Source organism: Chrysemys picta, chromosome 15 (genome assembly GCF_011386835.1).
Source record: "Chrysemys picta bellii isolate R12L10 chromosome 15, ASM1138683v2, whole genome shotgun sequence".
Taxonomy (NCBI): Eukaryota; Metazoa; Chordata; order Testudines; family Emydidae; genus Chrysemys; species Chrysemys picta.
The window spans coordinates 28,765,756-28,780,898 of record NC_088805.1 but is presented as its reverse complement, the minus strand read 5'-3'; the positions used below and the strand labels follow the sequence as shown (position 1 = coordinate 28,780,898).

At 51.9% G+C, this 15,143-nt stretch overlaps 1 protein-coding gene across 3 annotated transcripts in view; it reads right to left on the bottom strand.

Moving 5' to 3' along the window:
* Nucleotides 1-14,543, bottom strand: part of SH2B3 (SH2B adaptor protein 3) — a 100,950-nt gene extending 86,407 nt beyond the window's left edge. Inside the window, exons 1-2 of one of the 3 annotated variants that reach the window (XM_005298602.5) lie at nucleotides 14,402-14,543; nucleotides 450-1,238 (exon numbers count right to left, since the gene is read on the bottom strand). In XM_005298602.5, the coding sequence (XP_005298659.2) occupies nucleotides 450-1,211 (762 nt within the window). In that variant the 5' untranslated portion in view covers nucleotides 1,212-1,238; nucleotides 14,402-14,543. Of the gene's footprint in view, nucleotides 1-449; nucleotides 1,239-5,489; nucleotides 7,829-13,615; nucleotides 13,756-14,401 lie in introns of those variants that run through there. The other 2 variants (XM_065568774.1, XM_065568772.1) reach the window with 2 other exon arrangements.
* Nucleotides 14,544-15,143: the final 600 nt, after the last annotated feature.

Below are 15,143 nucleotides of genomic sequence, written 5' to 3'. Positions count from 1 at the left end.
AACCAGACAACAATACAGAAGTGTCTCAGCACACGACTACTGAAAAGTTGCTGACTTTCTTATTTGTACCATATAATTATAAAATAAATTAATTGGAATATAAATATGGTACTTACATTTCAGTGTGTAGTACATAGAGCCATATAAACGAGCCATTGTCTATAGAAAATGTTAGTTTGTACTGACTTTGCTAGAGCTTTTTATGGAGCCTGTTGTAAAACTAGGCACATATCTAGATGAGTTGATGTACCCGCTGAAGACCTCTACCTACCGCCAGAGGTACGCGTATCCCTGGTTGAGAACCACTGCTCTAGCTCTCCCCAGCCCTGGGCCGCACCTCCTTGTTAAAGCGGAACAGCGCATTGAACAGTACAGTAATGCATGAGGCAATGAAGAGACGTGGCCAGCAGCAAACAGGGGAGGGATTTGAGAGACCTCAGGCTGCTTACCTTGGGGGGATCAAACAGCTCCAAGACATACTCTTCATTGTCTGACGTCCCTGCCTTCCGTAGAACCAATCGGCACCGCTGCCAGCGTGTCCCACTGTCCATGGTGGTTTCATCTACCATGCCGTATTTTAAGAGACCCTCCTTGCACACCTCGTGAGCCTGATCTCGGGACAGGGTCCACGGCAGGATCTTTTTGGCCAGCCCAGGCTTGAGAGCAGGCTCTGGCACCTCCCCCTCGCCTGGGATGGCCTCGGAGGATCTCCGGCGCAAGAACTTGCGCCAGCTCCTCCGCAGCTGGGTGAGGGAGAAGTGTCTCCTGGCGGCCAGAGGGGAGGCTGCCCCCATCAGCTCCTCAGAACTCCACGACTTGGGCAGGCCCCGCGGGTTAGTGTCAGCAGCTCTGTCGGCCTCAGAGTGGGCAGTCAGCTCCGCCTCCAACTTCGCCGCGACCGGCCCCGAAGAGGCATCCGCGTGCCTCTTGCTGGTCTCCCTATAGTCCCGCACCCTGCTGAAGGGCAGGACCCTGAACTGGTTCATGGCGAAGCCTTCCTTCACCTCGTTGCAGAAGTACTGCTGAAAGAGGTCTGTGAACTGCACCGAGAAGTTCTCGGCTGCCAGGAGGTCATGGTGGGGGTTCTCGGTGGCAAACAGCAGGTACTTCTTGGCGAGCTCCTTGGCCGTGGTGATCGCGTGCAGCTCGCAGAACTCATTCCAGCCCTGGGAACGCCCGGGAGTGCTTGCTGGGATAGTCTGGCCATTCATTGCAGTGACTGGAGCGATTCAGGTGCGCTGCAAAGACAAAGGAAGAAAGGCTGCATGAGGGATTTTCTTGGGGCCGGTGGGGGGGCTCTGTCTGCTTGACAGGCCAGCAGAGGGTGGTTCAGAGATGCAAATGTCAGGCCTGGAAAGCCCAGACCTTGTCAACACAGGGACTTCAGGCACCAGTGGAGTGCACCAGATCAAACCCCCAGTGCAGCCACACCTGGCCCCCGTGCACTACAGTTTGCACCAGTGCAAGTCACAAGGGTTTGCGCTGGAGCAGCTGTATGACAGAGCATTGGAGTCCCTGGAAGAACAGGTTCAAATCATCAAGTACCATGCAGGTCACTGGCGAGGGGGTGCTCTGGGATGACACGTCATAAAAGCCAAGGTTCCACCCACTCTCTACACATTACAGATCCTATGACACTTCCCCTCTTGTGACTGCTGTGTGATGTGCTGCCTCCCACCCCAGAAGTGGCTGCATTTCAGTGAGGCTGTACAACATGTACACAGGGCCAAATCCTGAAGTCCTCATTCAGGACCCAGTTCTGATCTCACTCACAATAGTTCTATGCTGACTGAACCGCACTGATATCAGTCCAATAACTCCACGTTTACACCCGTGAGAGAGCTGGGGTCTTTCCAGTCCTTATTCAGACAAACTCTCATTAATTCAGGGTGGGATTTCCCCAAGTACTTCGCTGCACACAAGCAGTGGGAATCAATTTTAAAAAGGACTTGAATCTGCTCTTACTCTCCCTAAGATGAGTAATGCCAAGCAGGCTGTTTGTCCAGTTTTATACTAGAGTGTCCTCGAACTATGGCTTTGTCCCCTGTCCGGTACCGAGACAAAACAGGACATGGTTTTGTCCCGTATCAAGAATGGATGGCCCCATTATGAGAGTACACCCCTCTGCAAGGTCACGCTGGGAGGGGAGGTCCCGTGCCATTCGTTCCCGGAAGCACAGGAACGTCCAGTATTCCAGGGATGCAGCAGTGGCCACCCTAGGTAAAAAGGGGAGAGACCAGAACCAGGCCCTACACCATCAAGTAACAATAGACCACGATTTTCTGCTACAGGCAGCAAGTCAATTCGAGCCCACGTTATGTACTGTTTAAGCACACGGTTGGGACTGAATTGAGAAATAGCCCCGCAGGAAATAGCGTGTTTGAGACCCCTGCACTAAACCATCTTTTCCACCTTGCATTTAGCTGTGACACTCAGAGTACTTTTCCAAGCCCCAAAGAAGAGCTCTGTGTAGCTCGAAAGCTTTTCTCTTCCACCACCAGCTGGTGCAATGAAAGGCATTATCTCACCCACCTTGTCTCTCAAAGGAAAGCTTTGTTTTTTAAACACCAGGAGCAAGGCACCCATCAGCTCGAGGTTAGTAAAGGGATCGGGAATCAGGATTCCTGGGTTTGATTCTTGGCTCTGCCATAATTGTGTGTGGCCTTGGGTGGGTTCCTTAGCCACACTGTGCCTCAGTTTCCCCATCTGTAAGATGGGGCAAAAAATACGAGTCCCAATGGAGTGCTGCGAAGCTAAATTAGTCAGTGTTTTACAAGCATGTTGAGCATTCCAGGGGTCCTTGTTCACACAGCTGCTTTCAATTCCTTTCTGTGCATCCCTCCCTTCCACTGCCCACCCTTCACTGCCCTACGCATGCACAGTTTCATTTTACCCCTGTGTAACAGCCTGGCAGGGTTTCACTTTAGTTTAAGATGTTCGTTCTCAAGAGGAGGAGCCAATAAAGCCGGGGGGGGGGCGGGGGGAGGATCAGTAACTTTCTGCAGAAGTCCAGGTAAAGAACAAACACTTGGCTTGCTGTTTGGCAGGCTGACAGGGGAGCGTAAAAGGGAAGTAATTACACTGACACCACAACTAAACCCACTTGCACCAGCCCCCTCCCTTCCCCCCAAAACAAGAGCAAGTTTCTTACGCTGCATGACTCTCCATGGACAGACACGTTTTCCTGCAGGTACAGCTGCCAACGCCAAGCTTCCCACAGACATGCCTGTTATCTGAAACTCTGCTCTTCTAAGCATATTACCTAGAAAGATGCACCTCTGCCAGCTCATCTCCGCGAGAGACGGATTCACTGGTGCACCCATTCTAGACAGCATGCTCATAACCCAGCCATAGGAATCGGATTGACAGAGGATTCTCGACACGCAGAACTGAGCTTAACCACCCAACACTTAACCCCTGTGGTTTTCCTGGTGCGTCGTGTTTGTTTAAATAACCACTTTAATGCTCGCAAACCTAATTCTCACAAGCACAGGCCTGAATGCCACAAGTGGATGGGAAGTGATGCAGAAAGGAGTTTTCGCCTCGCAGTCTCAGCTGGGATTTACCCTATGGATTTTATAGGCAGGCAGCCTTTACATAGGGAGGCTTCAACAAGAGGCGGGATTGTTTCAGAGCTTTGGGTATTTGAACTGACTCCAACATAAACAAGAAGGCTTGCAGTTATTGTTTTGCAAAGCCAAACCTGGGTGGCTTGAACATGTGTCGATATTTGAACCAGAACAGCAGCATCGCGGCATTTCCCCTGCCCGTGCAGCAACCAGCATCCTCATTCCCCTAAAGCAGCAACAGCAACCACTCTCCCTCTAGGTAACGGTCAGGGTGGTTAAACACTGGAATAAATTGCCTAGGGAGGTTGTGGAATCTCCATCTCTGGAGATATTTCAGAGTAGGTTAGATAAATGTCTAGCAGGGATGGTCTGGCAGTATTTGGTCCTGCCATGCGGGCAGGGGACTGGACTCTCGAGGTTCCTTCCAGTCCTAGAATCTATGAATCCTCCCGTTACCTGGACCAGAGACAATTCCCACCTCCGGAGGATGCAGTCCTGGTTGAGGCAAAGCTGGCAGCCGCTTGCACTGCCTGATCCCGGATTGCTTCCCTTCCTTGGGAGCCAAGACCAGCCCTTATTGCCTGAACGAACAGGTCTGCTAGAAGCGACACTACGTCGAACTCAGTTGCCCCCGCCGTGCATTAGCCCACCAGCCCGATGACAGCCATCTGGGCCCAGCTACGCTGTATGAACCAGGGGTCTCGTCGTAGTAACGCGGAACAGTGGTGTTGGGGACGGTTTCATTTCTTCCCAGCGTCTGTGTGGCTGCAGCTTTGTGAACTCCACAGAAAGAGAGCCCTCCACGAGCCATCCGTTAGCCACACGCTGAAGGGAACTGCTGCATGCTCCTAAACCAGTCAGTCTCACCTTCATTAGCTTCCCGCTAAACCCACAGGACCCCTTCATCTCCAAAGAGCTCCCTCTTTAGAGCTGATGACTGAAGGAATCCATAATAATAAAAAGACATCAGCTGGCTGGCTCAGACCGCAGGGGTCACCAGAAAAGGGACGGGGGAGGAGGGGAGGAAGAAAGGCTCCTTCTTCGCCATGCTCCCAGGGTTGACTCTCCTCTCACCTACATACGTGTCAAACAAGAATAATTCCACTGACATCGACAGTCACAGCTCTGTAAAAATGGCTAAAGGCAGATCAGAATCAGGCCCACCATGCGTCTCCAGAGTCATAGAATCCAACCTTAGTGACAAAGTGTGTGTTTTTTACCTCTTGTTGGCCCTGCACAACCCAGGTAGCAATGGAAGAGTGAGCTGGATTTTGTTTTGGCACATGCATCACATGGTTTGTTAACTCAGACCCAGATTTTGCCTCTCACTCATACTGGTTCCAACGAGACTACTCATGGACTACGGTGCTACTCTGCATGAGAAAGAGCAGCATCATTGGACCCTCAATTCCAGTTGCTGGGTCCAATTTTGCCTTCAACCACACATGGGCAACCTCACTGAGGACAGCAGAATTTCACGGATGTAACTAAGGACAGATGTTGGCTCTGATAACCTCTATTACAAGTAAGTGTGAGCCTGAAAGAACCCAGCTTGACTCTCAGATCCCACACGGAGATTACAGGGCTGGCAATTAGAAAAGCCACCCTTACACTAAACAGATTTGCTCTGGAGACAAAGACAAAGGACAATGCCTTGTGACTCTGACAATGCTGTCCTTCTAATGGCTTTCTAGAGCCTACCTACCCTTTAAGTACTGTCTCACTCACCTGCAGAATGCCACAGATGTGTGAAGATTAGAGGACTAATTCCCTAGCCTCTACTCCTGGGTACAGATTGTAGGATTTGACCTTGAATTTACAGACACAAACATTCCACACTAGATTTGTAACTACCTGCTAACTTGTCCTTAACCACCACATTCTCCAGCTTGGCTCTGTGGAGCCTGCTTATTCCTGTACCTTTTGCTTGCCTGAAGCATTTATCACAGTCGTACATTCTGTTCAAACAGGAAACGTCCTTCGCTTGCACTTAGCCAAATATCCTGCCGTTCCAGGGACGTGTGGCTTAGTGCTCCTCTGGTAAGCCTCCCTGTGATTAAGGCTGATAATCAGTGACGTCGTTTGGGAAGCCCTTTCTAAAAGGGATCGATTACATTTTTCTAGAAAATCCAAGGAGTTTAATAACTTGGATGGAAAGAGCAAGGAGATTTGGAGCACGTCCAAGCAGAGAATGCGCCACTTCTTGTTTACATCCAGCGTCCCCCAGGACGATAAACACTTTAACCTGTTCAGAAAGTGGACCAATATCTATGCAGACCCACTGTGCTTCCTATTACGTCTTTCGAATGTTCGAGGCCAGGGAGAGATTGTATCTGTCGAGAGCCATCCAAGCCTTGCCCAATATTCTCAGAATAACAGAGTGTGTTTGGAAATAACTGGAATTGATGGGACATGAAACAACACAGGAAGAAACAGCTCCAAAGCCAGAACCAGGCAGAGTGGGGACGTGCGTCGTTGGGACTGTCCCAGCCATTCACCCCCGTTTGGGCCCCTGAGTTTCTCCTTCTATCAGCTCTGCCAGCCTGCGAATGACTCAGCATCCTCGGGCATAGCTCTGGCTTCCTCCCGCAGACAACACGAGTGCTCGGCCCATGGAATTTCAATGGCTGCTGAAATGGGGATAGACAGCAGGGCTGTTAAAGCAGCCTTCTGCAACTGCACTTGCCCTCCAGGGGCAGAAAACAAATCCAAGCGCCCCCCCACACACTTCTATGAAGGAGACGACTTGTCTTGTTTCCCTGGCAGACTAACAGAGTAGCCAAGAAAGCAGGTTTAACCAATGGATTCTTGCAACACTCTCTTATTTAACACACCATAACATGCTCCTTGCACACACCTATGTATCGGATGACCCCCTTCCCATGCACACCACCATATACATACATGGAACAATTCAGTTCAAAATAGGTGCCTTCAATACGCTGATAAATGACAGAAAGTTATGAGGTTTTGCTCACAGGAACTAGCAGCTCTTCCCCTGGCCTCCATGAACCGGTTAACGAGCGAGGTTGCTTGCACACGCTCCATGGTACATGCCCAAATCCAGCGTTTGATATGTGCCAATGGATTGCTGGGAGCAGTAATGGCAAGCGATTGAAAATACATTTCAAAATGCATTGTATTTTTCTAGTCAGGACTATAATCGGAAATACACTCCCAGAGTTTCCTCGATTTCAAAAGTGGACGGAAGATATTATATTGCTGGGAATTCTGACTGCATGCAGATGCAAATGTCTCCTAAATTACATGGGAGCTGAAGGACGGGCCCTGTTTCACCCAGAAAGTCTCAGATTTGGCCAGCCAATAGGATTTAATTAGGCAGCCCTGTGAATACATGTCTGTATACCATGAGAATATACTAGTAGCGAGTTTGCATGCCTTCTGGTAATGGAACACTTCTAGGTCTGCCCAGGGGAGTTGGTAACAGGATACAAAACCTTCCACCTACAGATCAGGGGTCAAACACGACCTGCGTCAAGGATCCAAAATCACTATCTGGAGACTGGAGGCCTGCCTGCAACGAATATAGTGGTCTCAGCCTAGCTCCAAAAGGAAGAGTCCTCCTCAGAAAAATCCCCTTCACAGTTAGCACCTTTGTTGGTTTAGCCCATGCCAGGACGTGGCTGCCTCAGGGCCTGACGTGGGGTCAGCCCATGCCAGGAAACAGTAGCCCGGGGCTCTGGCATGCCCTGACTGAAACAGATTAGCATGCAGCTCGGCAGGAACCATGCTCCAATAAGGTTTCAAATGAACATTGCTTTGGGTCAGCGTTTTGGAGACTCTGGTCTCTAGGAGGTGCAAGCACGTGAAATGTTTCCCCTTCCTGTTTATCAGGGTCTTTCAGCGCCCAGCAGAGGCTGGGCTGCCCTTGTGTGCAGAACAGAGCGGGGGCGTCTCTGTTTGTGCGGAGTGGGAACAAGCCGCCGAGAGCCCAGCGTCTCAGAAACGCTGACCCCAAGCAATGCCGCCTGCCCTGCCGGAGGATCCCACTAGCACACCGGAGTCCCACATCTGCGTTGCATCAGCACTGGTTGGCCTCGTCTGTGTAAATGGGTCCAACCTGCTCTGCAATTGAGTCACCAAGCTGGGCTGCAGCCCTGTAAAGGACCATGTCCTAGTGAGGTAGCACTGGCAGCCATCCTCAGTGGGCTGCTCATACTGTAGGGAGAGGTTAATTAAATGCTTTGGCCCAGAACTTGCCATGCAGACAGCCCCCGAAACATGCCCTAAGGGTGATCTGGGGGGGGGGGGGGGGGGAATGTGACCTTGGGGCAGCTTCTTTTTTTGGGCACGTTTTTATGATGGTAAAAGTTGTTGCTGCTTGTTTGGGGGGGGGGGTGATTGTTTTTTAATTTAAAACCCAAACTTGCTTTCTATTTGTTTCATTACCTTAGAAATTCAAGTCTCAGCGACCAATGGGGAACCGGGGCGATTGTGACGTCACACAAAGCAAGGCTATTAAAGCTGGTTTGTTGAGAGGCAGCGGGATATTTATTCAGACTTGTAAAATTCACGGGGTTTTGCTAACCCCGGGGAGAAAGTCCCTTCGGGGAGGATTTCCCAGCCCTGCTCTACGAGGACGGACAGTTTCTGCATCAGCCTACCAGACCAACACAAAAAGGGAAGACTTGACCTACCTGATATTTCTAAAGGAAAAATAAACAGGCAAGAGGCTTCTTTTACACCCTAAAGCAGCAAAGAGAGGCACAACTCCAATAGGTCACCTGGCGTAGGTCACCCTTTCAAAGAAGCGATCTACCACGAGCTTCCATTTTCCCACATGCTCATTTGAGTGCTTCTGACAACAGCCATGAGCTCGGCTTTACTCAAAGGAAGTAAGCTACAGCAGAATAGAGACTCTCTCTCCTCGTTGAGGAGTGCTGAAGCTTTTACAAGAGTCCGAACAGCAACTGGCCCCAGAACTACCGATAGCATCAGCCCAACCACATGATCTACTTGGCATTCACGGTCCTGTGCCTGATGCGGATTCCCAGTGAAACCAACTGGAGTTTTGCCATTGACTATAGTAGGAACAAGGCGAGGGGGTCACACTGGGCCAGGTACTCGGCTCGGTTGGCGCTAACATTGACCATCTGGCCTATTCCCCCTGTGCAGTTTACTAACACTGTAGTCACAGATCAAACGGAGTCCCTTTTGTACCGACGTCAGGACACAATCTAGTGCAGTAGTTCTCAACTCGCTGCCCAATCAGCACACAACTGCAGCCCATGTGACATCCTCAGGGGCATAACTAGGGCGGGGTGGGAGGGGCACCTGCCTGGGGCCCAGAGCCGGCAGGGTGAGTGCAAAAATGGGGTAGCACAGGATCAGGCCCAGCATCAGCACTCCCAGCAGGATCAGGTCCCGCAGCATCAACCCCCTTCTCCCCCTCCCAGCAAGAGCAGCATTGGCAGTAGGCCAGGGTGCTCAGCACCCCCCCACCCCACAGGTTTGCAGCTCCAGTGACCCCAGTTGCAGCAGGTTCCCTGGCACTAGGACTGCAGCAGCAGGTGGGCAGAGCGGGCAGCATGGCTGAGCTATGTGCAGCCGAGGTAGGAGTCCAGCAGGCATGGGGAAGGGGATGCAGGGGCCTAGGGCAGCGCAGGAAGGGGTGAGCGCAGAGGGCTAGGGCTGTAGGGAAGGGGATGCAGCTGGAGCATGGGGGACAGACTAGGTGGGGGGACTGGTGGCTGGGGGCAGTCCCTGGATGGAGGGCTATGGGGCACAGTCCCTGGATAGGGGGAGTTGGGTGCATGGGGGACAGTCCCTGGCTAGGGCATGCCCTGCACCAGGCAGAGCTCCCCATCTTTGGGAGTAAGCTCTGCAGCCACACTCCCCGGGCACTCCGCCAGCAGCAAGACAGCAGGGAGGGTGGCAACAAACCATGCCATGCCACCTTTACAGTAAATTAATTAATTTTAACAGTTAATGTTTTGAGTTATTTTCTAATTTAAAAGCTCCTGGCAGACTTTTGCCAGTGTTGAATTGACAGGTACTATTATTGATTTCAATCATATTGCTGTCATATAACAAATACAAAACCTTATTTTTTTGTAAGTGTACAGGTAGGATAGCTATTGTGTGGATACAGCCCACATAATACACAGAGTGCTGCATACGTGACCCACAATGGTAAACAGGTTGAGAACCATTGCTCCAGCAAGGGGTCCTAATGATAAATGCAAGAGCTGTAGAAGAATCAGGCCCACCATCTATCACACAAGAGACACACACGAACACACACGCCCACACATGCAAAAAGAGGCTATTTTAAAAGGACACTAAAATGAAATATGGCCCCACCCTGAGGATTTTGTAAAATTCACCTTTTACAAAACCCAAGAACAAACTCTTCTTTTGCCATTACAGTGGAAAGTGTTAGAGCATAATAAAATAAAACAAACCAAACCACCCCCACACCCCAAAACGCAACATCCCCAGGGAGCATTTGCAACCCAGCCACAGCAAAAACTGAGCTAGGGCAAGGCGAGCGGAAAATGAAACTGATGGCTCTGTTTCCATTCTTGGGGCCAAAAGAAATGTACACAATTGATGTAAACCCTGAAAAGTAAATTGGATGTTTAAAAAATACTTTCAGTTTTAACATTATCAGCTGAACATAAAAACACACACAAGGAAATGAGAGTTTTCCAGACTCATGAATTTTAAGCTGACAGCCCCCCTTTAAATTCAAGGACTATTTAACATTCCTTCTGTATATACTTACCCTCTTGCCCTGCTTACGACTCACTTCTCAAACAAAACAGAAAGTTCCCAGAACTAAATTCTACGAACAAAATCACTGTTTCTCTCCGGGATTACATGCATTAAAGGAACCATTGTACGCCAGGCAGTTGCCTAGCAGGGTTGAGGCTGCTCTGTCTAGCACGCTGCCAGCCCGATCATACATGAACCGTGCTTTAGAATCTGACACAGTAACCAACTTGATTAAAGTAAATGTAGCGCTGCAACTGGGGAAACTGAAATCCTCTGCATCTGCAGAGTGGGAACAACATGGGCGGGAGCAGCAGAAGCTACTCTGTAGTCTTGACCTGAAGGGACAATCCTTTGGGGATGAAAAGATGCTTAAGTCCCATGCCCCATTCATTCACTCCTCATCCTCTCTAACAAGACCATGCCTACAAGATCCCACTTCCCCCAGGGGAGGGCAGCTTTACCCTCTTTCCCGCAGATCCCCCACCAATGAATCCCACTTTCCCCCCGATCCCCCATCAATGAAAGTGACCTGGGGAATGCACCGGATCAGCAGATCACCTGGCTAACCCTGGTCCTGCAGCCTGGCAAGAACTTGCACTATTGTTCCCCACACCTCTGGGTGAACTCAGATATGCTCTACTCCCCTGCAGCCATGGTTACTTTCCATGTGGCTGCTATTCCCCTTCCCTTTCCCAGCCTTAGAGGAACTGGGACACTACTTGACATCCCTCTGATTGCTACATTTCCATTAGATTTTCCAGCTCTGATCAGTGTTTTATTTCAAGCCAAGTACTGTTAACAGTTAACATTTTGCAATGTTACAGAACTTCAAGGGGCTTTTTCTTTATAATTAAACATACACCCCTGCAAGTAATAGAGGAAAATCAGGTTAGCATCATGCCACTGACTTTGGTGGAGTTATTCCGGATTTACACCAGCATGGGAAGAGATATCAAAGCCAAACTATATTTGTACAACATAATACGGTCATAACTGGCCACATTCTGATCTCACTTGAGTGACTGACTTTTCAATAGTGAAATATAATGTATAAAGAAATCTTAAGTGTTCTCCCAAAAAAATTGTTTTAAAGGTCACTGGAATCTCACACACACGACAGTACTTGCACATCTTAAAAACTACCCAGTTATTTCACACCTGCATGAAAAGCCAGCAGGCATCCCAGTGATTGACAGGTTATTGCCACCATACCAGGCTGTGACCTGCTCATGAACTGACCTTTGCAAGCGTTAGCCACCCTCTGCTTGAAGGCTGAACAGCTTGCTACCGGCAATCCTGACAATAAAACGTGTGTTCCAATCACTCAGGCAAATTAAAGTGAGTGTAGGGTCCCTGAGAAACAGACTCCGGACGAATAATGACCTAGCACACCATTAGAGGTATTACAGGAGCTCCAAACTCCTCGAATAATGAGAGACAGTGAAATAAATGCACTAAGTAGGCAAGGGATGTGGAAAATACTTCTGGGAATTTTTTTCTACTGATCTCTAAAGATCCAGAAATATTAAAAAGCCCAACAACCAAGGGAAAGATAGAAAACTATGATGTGTGTGTGCGCAACACAGCGAGACTGAAGCTCAGAGAGCAGGTGCCCTTGATAACAAAAGAAAACATCCCTTGCAACAAACAAAGGTAAACTATAGTACCCTCTCGCCACGGTGGGCAAAGAAACTGGCGCATATGAGCGGGAGGAGGGGCGACAAAGGCATGTGCCTGGTGAGTGCATGCTGGTTTGCTCTCCTTCCCCTCCCCCCCAAATCAGCATGTTTTTTATTTTTAAATATCAACATTCGGAAAGATCAACGGGTTGCTGGAGGCCTTGTCCATACACAGAGCTGTGTTTAACTCAAAGAGTGATTTTATATCAATTTAGTTAAACCCGTGCAACTTGTGCGTTTTCGCAATCTTCTATCAGTTTAAAGCGAGCGTATCTCGGTTTAATTCGCATTGATAAATGTATAGGTGCAAGCTAAACCAACAGAACCAGTCTTGAACAGCCCACGCACAAAAGCTGCACTGGTTTAACGAAGCCAAGACAAGTTAAACCAGTGCAACTTCTGTGTCTAGACAAGGTCCCTTTAACTCCGATACAACAGTGATATAAATATCAAGGCAGCCTCATGCACCCACTGGGATCAAACCACATTCTAATGGACTTATGGTCTAAGTTACGTATCAGCACATTGGCGCTGAAGCAGTACCTAACAGAAGGGGTTAAAAAGCAGACTCCCCCTACTTAGTCAAACACCTTCTCACACCGCTCCCTTCTCTCGGGACCTACTTACCCAGCTTTATAAACGTATAGTCTATCTAGTCGATTTGGCCCTTTATAGGTTTGCAGTGGCGACACTAGTGTGTTATAACGTGATCCTTCTAACACAACAGGCTATTTAAACAGCTTAGACTGTGTCTTATGCCTACACACTCTGTAGGATTTGTGCCAATCCTGTCATCCTGCCGAGGTTTTTCCACAACAGAACCAGGAGCTCAACAAAACAAGACTCGAAAGTAAAAGCCATTGATTTCCTTGACTAGACACAATGCAAAGCCACAGAGCTCTCATTATAAACAAATCTCCACGGAACAATTCGGGATGCCAGCAGGGTGGCCACTCCTATGGCTCCAATTAAAAAAAGAAAAGGGTCCTTCCTGAGATTTTATCATCACAAACAAGAAATTGTAACTGCCAGAAATGCCAAGTTGTGTAAATTACAAAGAAAAGTGATGGGGTGGGGTTTTTTTTTTTGGGGGGGGGGGGGGGAGAAGGGGAAAGAAGTAATTTACAAGGAAATATTAGGATTTGATCTGCTTTCAATGAAGCCAAGGGCAAAAACCTCCCTTTGAGTAAAGGGCCTGTGAAATCAATCAAATAACCTGCTGGTAAAACTCCAGTTCCACCGGAGGTGCCTCAGAAAAAGGCTTCTCCGAGCATGTTGTCAGTTCCTCTCTTCCCCCACTTGTTTAATTATTTTTTGCAAGAAGGTAACTGGAGTCCCCAGCAGGCCACCTAACACCTCCCTTCCCCAGTCCATCTGGTAACAACAACTCCTCCTGGGTTTCCTGGCTGACAGTAAATCCCAGGTCAGGTGGCGGTGATTATTCGACCCCCCTGCCTGAGCCAAACCCCCTCAGCAAACGGCCGCAGGCTTGGGAACTTCGCTGCTCCTAGCGCCCGGGCTGGAGGGAAAGGAGCCCGGCCTGGCTCCCACGGGCAGCAGCAGGACCGGTCCAAGGAACGATCATCCCCAGCACCTAGGGCTGGCTCTGCCCGTGGGCGATGCACCAACCTCGGCGGTCGGGCTGCTCTGCCCGGGGGCAGCCCCGGCTCTCGGTGCCCCCGCTGTGAATGCAGCGGGCAGCCTGGCCTCTGCCTCACCGGACTCAGACTGGGGCTGTCCCAGGGAAACCCTGCCCGGGAGATCAGGCCGGAGAGCCGGGGCGCTCTCCATCCATCACCCGCACCAAGTCCCAGGGCCGGGGCTTGTCAGCCTGCAGCTGGAAAAGGGGCCCGGACGCGTAGGGGGCGCCCCATGAGCAGGACACAGAGCCGGGTCCCCCGCCCCGGACCGGGACAGCTTGACGCTGGAGCCTCCGGCCGCCCCGCTTAGGCTCCTGCTTGGAGGGGCCTGAACCCCCCCCCCGGGCTCCGGGGGAGCGGCTGGGGGGCTCCGAGCCCCTGTGCCCCGCAGCTCCCGGGGGGCTCGGGAGGACCTGGCCGCCCCCCACCGCCGCGCGGCCCCTCCCTACGCAGCAGGAATAGGAGCCGCGGCCGCCGCTACTTTCACTTTCCAGGGCAGCCCGGCGGGAGGGGCCCCGGCCCCCCGACCCCGGCCGGGCGAGCCCCGCACCTGTCCCGGCCTCGGGCGGATGGAGTCGGCGGCGCTCGGCGCGCACGTGGTGGTGCTGCCGAGTCTGGGCGGGGGGGGATCGGGCCCCTTCCCACCGCCGGGCTGCGGTCCGGGCCAGCGCCAGGGAACCGAAGCCACATCCCCCCGGGGGCACCCGGGAGGCGGGCTCCGGGCAGAGGGGTCCCCCCGGGCCAGGCGGCGAGGGGGCGCGGGCGGGGGCCGTACCTGCAGGAGAAGCCGTCCGTGTGGCGCTCGCCCATGGTGCTGGCCGCGGGGCCAGGTGCCGCTGCCCGGCCTCGGGCAGGAAACCCGGGCGCGGAGAGGGGTCGGCGGCGGCTCCGCTCCGCGGCACTTGCCTGGAGCGCGGGACCCCCCCGCTGCTGGGTCCCGGGTCCCAGCCCCCTTCCCCGGCTGGTCGGCAAAGAGCGGCGGGGGGGGGCAGGCTAGCTGGCCTGAAGCGGCCTTGGGTGCACACGGGGGGGGCAGCCGGGTGCTCCGGGCTGCCGCGCCCAGCGCCTGTTCCCCGGCGCCCACGTGCGCCGCACTCCGGTCTCCCCGGGCGCCGCAAAAGTTGCTGTCCCGCTGCTGCGCGGGTCTCTTCCCCGGGCGATCCGCCCGCCCCCTGCGCGCCTCGCAAAGGGGCTGCGCGTTTCCAGCCCTTCGGTTAAAAGGCAACTTTCGGACCAATAAGGAGAGAGGGAGTCGGAGTCCGGCCGCAAACGATACCGAAAGTAGCCGGCTGCTCAGTGCTGCCTTGCGCCCCGCCGGGGCGGATGGGGGAGGGGAGACTGAACGGCAAAGAAGGGGCCCCCACCCCCGGCTTATCTACGGCTTGAAAGGCGGAGAAATAACCCCCGCCTGCGCTTGTAATCCAGCGCCTGTCGCCAGCCTCTGCCGCGGCCAGGAAGCCACCGCCACACGCGGGGAGGAGAAATCCGTCTTGATTGGTTTGGTTTTCCAGCGACTG